Source organism: Oncorhynchus keta, unplaced genomic scaffold (assembly GCF_023373465.1).
Source record: "Oncorhynchus keta strain PuntledgeMale-10-30-2019 unplaced genomic scaffold, Oket_V2 Un_contig_3446_pilon_pilon, whole genome shotgun sequence".
Taxonomy (NCBI): Eukaryota; Metazoa; Chordata; class Actinopteri; order Salmoniformes; family Salmonidae; genus Oncorhynchus; species Oncorhynchus keta.
The window spans coordinates 85,001-91,058 of NW_026287258.1; the positions used below are offsets into that span (position 1 = coordinate 85,001).

General features: G+C 45.6%; 1 protein-coding gene and 1 long non-coding RNA gene across 7 annotated transcripts in view; both read left to right on the forward strand.

The window, feature by feature from the left end:
* LOC127923991 (FH1/FH2 domain-containing protein 3-like) overlaps nt 1–5,854 on the forward strand; it is an 87,744-nt gene extending 81,890 nt beyond the window's left edge. Inside the window, exon 10 of the mRNA XM_052508337.1 lies at nt 5,723–5,854. Within this exon, the coding sequence (XP_052364297.1) occupies nt 5,723–5,822 (100 nt within the window). The 3' untranslated portion in view covers nt 5,823–5,854. The remainder of the gene's footprint in view (nt 1–5,722) is intronic.
* On the forward strand, nt 340–1,867 carry LOC127923992 (uncharacterized). 6 transcript variants are annotated; one of them, XR_008116404.1, is made up of 4 exons: nt 340–648; nt 824–1,055; nt 1,115–1,520; nt 1,795–1,867. It is a non-coding gene; the product is annotated as an uncharacterized LOC127923992 (long non-coding RNA). The 6 variants fall into 6 exon arrangements; XR_008116409.1 differs by having other exon boundaries at nt 1,115–1,404; XR_008116406.1 differs by having other exon boundaries at nt 882–1,055.
* Nucleotides 5,855–6,058: the final 204 nt, after the last annotated feature.

Genomic DNA, 6,058 nt, shown 5'->3' on the forward strand with positions numbered 1-6,058 from the left:
TCTCTCTCTCTCTCTCGAACTCTCTGGGTCTCTCTCTCTCTCTCTCTCTCGAACTCTCTGGGTCTCTCTCTCTCTCTCGAACTCTCTGGTCTCTCTCTCTCTCTCTCTCTCGAACTCTCTGGGTCTCTCTCTCTCTCTCTCTCTCGAACTCTCTGGGTCTCTCTCTCTCTCTCTCTCTCGAACTCTCTGGGTCTCTCTCTCTCTCTCTCTCTCTCTCTCTCTGGTCTCTCTCTCTCCTCTCTCTCTCTCTCTCTCTCTCTCTCTCTGGGTCTCTCTCTCTCTCTCTCTCTCTCTCTCTCTCTCTCTGGGTCTCTCTCTCTCTCTGGATCTCTCATTCATTCACGTACTCACCATCTCATTCACTCACTCATGTTTCTACTGTGGTAAAGTCCATTAAAGCTTCCTGAGAACCTGGGACCACAGAGGTCTGACTAATTAAAGTGGCAGTGAAAGGAGAGGATCAGTCTTAACCCACTGAAGAGGGCTTGTGCCCTTCTCAGTCCCCAAATGGCACCCTATTCTCTAAAACACAGCTGGAGAAAAGCACTTCGTTCATCCTTTCTCTGAGATGATGTCAGCCTGGACAGGAGGTATTCAGGAGAGGACCGGTTCAGTAATGTTGTCTGGTGATGTCAGCCTGGACAACAGGTATTCAGGAGAGGACCGGTTCAGTAATGTTGCCTGGTGATGTCAGCCTGGACAGGAGGTATTCAGGAGAGGACCGGTTCAGTAATGTTGTCTGGTGATGTCAGCCTGGACAACAGGTATTCAGGGAGAGGACCGGTTCAGTAATGTTGTCTGGTGATGTCAGCCTGGACAGGAGGTATTCAGGAGAGGACCGGTTCAGTAATGTTGTCTGGTGATGTCAGCCTGGACAGGAGGTATTCAGGAGAGGACCGGTTCAGTAATGTTGTCTGGTGATGTCAGCCTGGACAGGAGGTATTCAGGAGAGGACCGGTTCAGTAATGTTGTCTGGTGATGTCAGCCTGGACAGGAGGTATTCAGGAGAGGACCGGTTCAGTAATGTTGTCTGGTGATGTCAGCCTGGACAGGAGGTATTCAGGAGAGGACCGGTTCAGTAATGTTGTCTGGTGATGTCAGCCTGGACAGGGAGGTATTCAGGAGAGGACCGGTTCAGTAATGTTGTCTGGTGATGTCAGCCTGGACAGGAGGTATTCAGGAGAGGACCGGTTCAGTAATGTTGTCTGGTGATGTCAGCCTGGACAGGAGGTATTCAGGAGAGGACCGGTTCAGTAATGTTGTCTGGTGATGTCAGCCTGGACATCAGGTATTCAGGAGAGGACCGGTTCAGTAATGTTGTCTGGTGATGTCAGCCTGGACAGGAGGTATTCAGGAGAGGACCGGTTCAGTAATGTTGTCTGGTGATGTCAGCCTGGACAGGAGGTATTCAGGAGAGGACCGGTTCAGTAATGTTGTCTGGTGATGTCAGCCTGGACAACAGGTATTCAGGAGAGGACCGGTTCAGTAATGTTGTCTGGTGATGTCAGCCTGGACAACAGGTATTCAGGAGAGGACCGGTTCAGTAATGTTGTCTGATGTCAGCCTGGTACAGGACCGGTTCAGTAATGTTGTCTGGTGATGTCAGCCTGGACAGGAGGTATTCAGGAGAGGACGGTTCAGTAATGTTGTCTGGTGATGTCAGCCTGGACAGGAGGTATTCAGGAGAGGACCGGTTCAGTAATGTTGTCCGGTGATGTCAGCCTGGACAACAGGTATTCAGGAGAGGATACCGGTTCAGTAAATGTTGTCTGGTGATGTCAGCCTGGACAGGAGGTATTCAGGAGAGGACCGGTTCAGTAATGTTGTCTGGTGATGTCAGCCTGGACAGGAGGTATTCAGGAGAGATACTAGTCACTAGCTAGTTAAACCAATGTCTCCAGATACTAGTTCAGTCACTAGCTAGTTAAACCAATGTCTCCAGATACTAGTTCAGTCACTAGCTAGTTAAACCAATGTCTCCAGATACTAGTTCAGTCACTAGCTAGTTAAACCAATGTCTCCAGATACTAGTTCAGTCACTAGCTAGTTAAACCAATGTCTCCAGATACTAGTCCAGTCACTAGCTAGTTAAACCAATGTCTCCAGATACTAGTCCAGTCACTAACTAGCTAGTTAAACCAATGTCTCCAGATACTAGTTCAGTCACTAGCTAGTTAAACCAATGTCTCCAGATACTAGTTCAGTCACTAGCTAGTTAAACCTATGTCTCCAGATACTAGTCCAGTCACTAGCTAGTTAAACCTATGTCTCCAGATACTAGTCCAGTCACTAGCTAGTTAAACCAAAGTCTCCAGATACTAGTTCAGTCACTAGCTAGTTAAACCAATGTCTCTAGATACTAGTCCAGTCACTAACTAGCTAGTTAAACCAATGTCTCCAGATACTAGTCCAGTCACTAGCTAGTTAAACCAATGTCTCCAGATACTAGTCCAGTCACTAGCTAGTTAAACCAATGTCTCCAGATACTAGTTCAGTCACTAGCTAGTTAAACCAATGTCTCCAGATACTAGTTCAGTCACTAGCTAGTTAAATCAATGTCTCCAGATACTAGTCCAGTCACTAGCTAGTTAAACCAATGTCTCCAGATACTAGTCCAGTCACTAGCTAGTTAAACCAATGTCTCCAGATACTAGTCCAGTCACTAGCTAGTTAAACCAATGTCTCCAGATACTAGTCCAGTCACTAGCTAGTTAAATCAATGTCTCCAGATACTAGTTCAGTCACTAGCTAGCTAAACCAATGTCTCCAGATACTAGTCCAGTCACTAGCTAGTTAAACCAATGTCTCGAGATACTAGTTCAGTCACTAGCTAGTTAAACCAATGTCTCCAGATACTAGTCCAGTCACTAGCTAGCTAAACCAATGTCTCCAGATACTAGTCCAGTCACTAGCTAGTTAAACCAATGTCTCCAGATACTAGTCCAGTCACTAGCTAGTTAAACCAATGTCTCCAGATACTAGTCCAGTCACTAGCTAGTTAAACCAATGTCTCCAGATACTAGTCCAGTCACTAGCTAGTTAAACCAATGTCTCCAGATACTAGTCCAGTCACTAGCTAGTTAAACCTATGTCTCCAGATACTAGTTCAGTCACTAGCTAGTTAAACCAATGTCTCCAGATACTAGTCCAGTCACTAGCTAGTTAAACCAATGTCTCCAGATACTAGTCCAGTCACTAGCTAGTTAAACCTATGTCTCCAGATACTAGTTCCAGTCACTAGCTAGTTAAACCAATGTCTCCAGATACTAGTCCAGTCACTAGCTAGTTAAACCAATGTCTCCAGATACTAGTTCAGTCACTAGCTAGTTAAACCAATGTCTCTAGATACTAGTTCAGTCACTAGCTAGTTAAACCAATGTCTCCAGATACTAGTCCAGTCACTAGCTAGTTAAACCAATGTCTCCAGATACTAGTCAGTCACTAGCTAGTTAAACCAATGTCTCCAGATACTAGTCCAGTCACTAGCTAGTTAAACCAATGTCTCCAGATACTAGTCCAGTCACTAGCTAGTTAAACCAATGTCTCCAGATACTAGTTCAGTCACTAGCTAGTTAAACCAATGTCTCTAGATACTAGTTCAGTCACTAGCTAGTTAAACCAATGTCTCCAGATACTAGTCCAGTCACTAGCTAGTTAAACCAATGTCTCCAGATACTAGTCCAGTCACTAGCTAGTTAAACCAATGTCTCCAGATACTAGTTCAGTCACTAGCTAGTTAAACCAATGTCTCCAGATACTAGTCCAGTCACTAGCTAGTTAATCCAATGTCTCCAGATACTAGTCCAGTCACTAGCTAGTTAAATCAATGTCTCCAGATACTAGTTCAGTCACTAGCTAGTTAAACCTATGTCTCCAGATACTAGTCCAGTCACTAGCTAGTTAAATCAATGTCTCCAGATACTAGTCCAGTCACTAGCTAGTTAAACCAATGTCTCCAGATACTAGTCCAGTCACTAGCTAGTTAAACCAATGTCTCCAGATACTAGTCAAGTCACTAGCTAGTTAAACCAATGTCTCCAGATACTAGTTCAGTCACTAGCTAGTTAAACCAATGTCTCCAGATACTAGTCCAGTCACTAGCTAGTTAAACCAATGTCTCCAGATACTAGTCCAGTCACTAGCTAGTTAAACCAATGTCTCCAGATACTAGTTCAGTCACTAGCTAGTTAAACCAATGTCTCAGATACTAGTTCAGTCACTAGCTAGTTAAACCAATGTCTCCAGATACTAGTCCAGTCACTAGCTAGTTAAACCAATGTCTCCAGATACTAGTCCAGTCACTAGCTAGTTAAACCAATGTCTCCAGATACTAGTTCAGTCACTAGCTAGTTAAACCAATGTCTCCAGATACTAGTTCAGTCACTAGCTAGTTAAACCAATGTCTCCAGATACTAGTTCAGTCACTAGCTAGTTAAACCAATGTCTCCAGATACTAGTCCAGTCACTAGCTAGTTAAACCAATGTCTCCAGATACTAGTCCAGTCACTAGCTAGTTAAACCAATGTCTCCAGATACTAGTTCAGTCACTAGCTAGTTAAACCAATGTCTCCAGATACTAGTCCAGTCACTAGCTAGTTAATCCAATGTCTCCAGATACTAGTCCAGTCACTAGCTAGTTAAATCAATGTCTCCAGATACTAGTTCAGTCACTAGCTAGTTAAACCTATGTCTCCAGATACTAGTCCAGTCACTAGCTAGTTAAATCAATGTCTCCAGATACTAGTCCAGTCACTAGCTAGTTAAACCTGTCTCCAGATACTAGTCCAGTCACTAGCTAGTTAAACCAATGTCTCCAGATACTAGTCCAGTCACTAGCTAGTTAAACCAATGTCTCCAGATACTAGTTCAGTCACTAGCTAGTTAAACCAATGTCTCCAGATACTAGTCCAGTCACTAGCTAGTTAAACCAATGTCTCCAGATACTAGTCCAGTCACTAGCTAGTTAAACCAATGTCTCCAGATACTAGTCCAGTCACTAGCTAGTTAAACCAATGTCTCTAGATACTAGTTCAGTCACTAGCTAGTTAAACCAATGTCTCCAGATACTAGTCCAGTCACTAGCTAGTTAAACCAATGTCTCCAGATACTAGTCCAGTCACTAGCTAGTTAAACCAATGTCTCCAGATACTAGTTCAGTCACTAGCTAGCTAAACCTGTCTCCAGATACTAGTCCAGTCACTAGCTAGTTAAACCAATGTCTCCAGATACTAGTTCAGTCACTAGCTAGTTAAACCAATGTCTCCAGATACTAGTCCAGTCACTAGCTAGTTAAACCAATGTCTCCAGATACTAGTCCAGTCACTAGCTAGTTAAGGACACCCTCCACTGTGACTGACATCATGTGTGACCGCTTACAGTCTCACACACACTCACCACACTCACTCACTCCCCCTCACTCACTCTCTCTCACACACTGACAAACTAACGCCTGCTGGAAAAACAACTATCTAGTTCTGTCTCGTAGAAACGATGAGGCACACACACTCACTCACTTACTCACTCTCACAAACACTCACTCACTCTCACACACACTCACTCCCTCACTCACACTCGCACTCACTCACTCTCTCACACACTCACACTCTCACACACAAACACTAAACACTGAAGTGTGTGTTGTGTACTGCTGTTGCCTTGGCAACCCTTGCTCCTCACTCTCTCCCTCTGTGTTTTTCCCTCCTGTCCGTCGGCCCGTCCTCAGCCCGTCTCCTACTGACTTGGCTGGCCCTGAGAAGCAACAGCAGCCCCAGACGGTCCCAGAGCGACACGGGAACAAGACCGAGAGGAACACCTTCAGGTGAGTTCTGATACTGAACCTCTCAGAGACCGGGGGTACAGAGACCGGGGGTACAGAGACCGGGGGACAGAGACCGGGGGACAGAGACCGGGGTACAGAGACGGGGGGGGGGGCAGGGACAGAGACCGGGGGACAGAGACGGGGGGAGGGGGGACAGAGACCGGGGGGTACAGAGACCGGGGGACAGAGACGGGGGAGGGGGGGACAGAGACCGGGGGTACAGAGACCGGGGAGGACAGA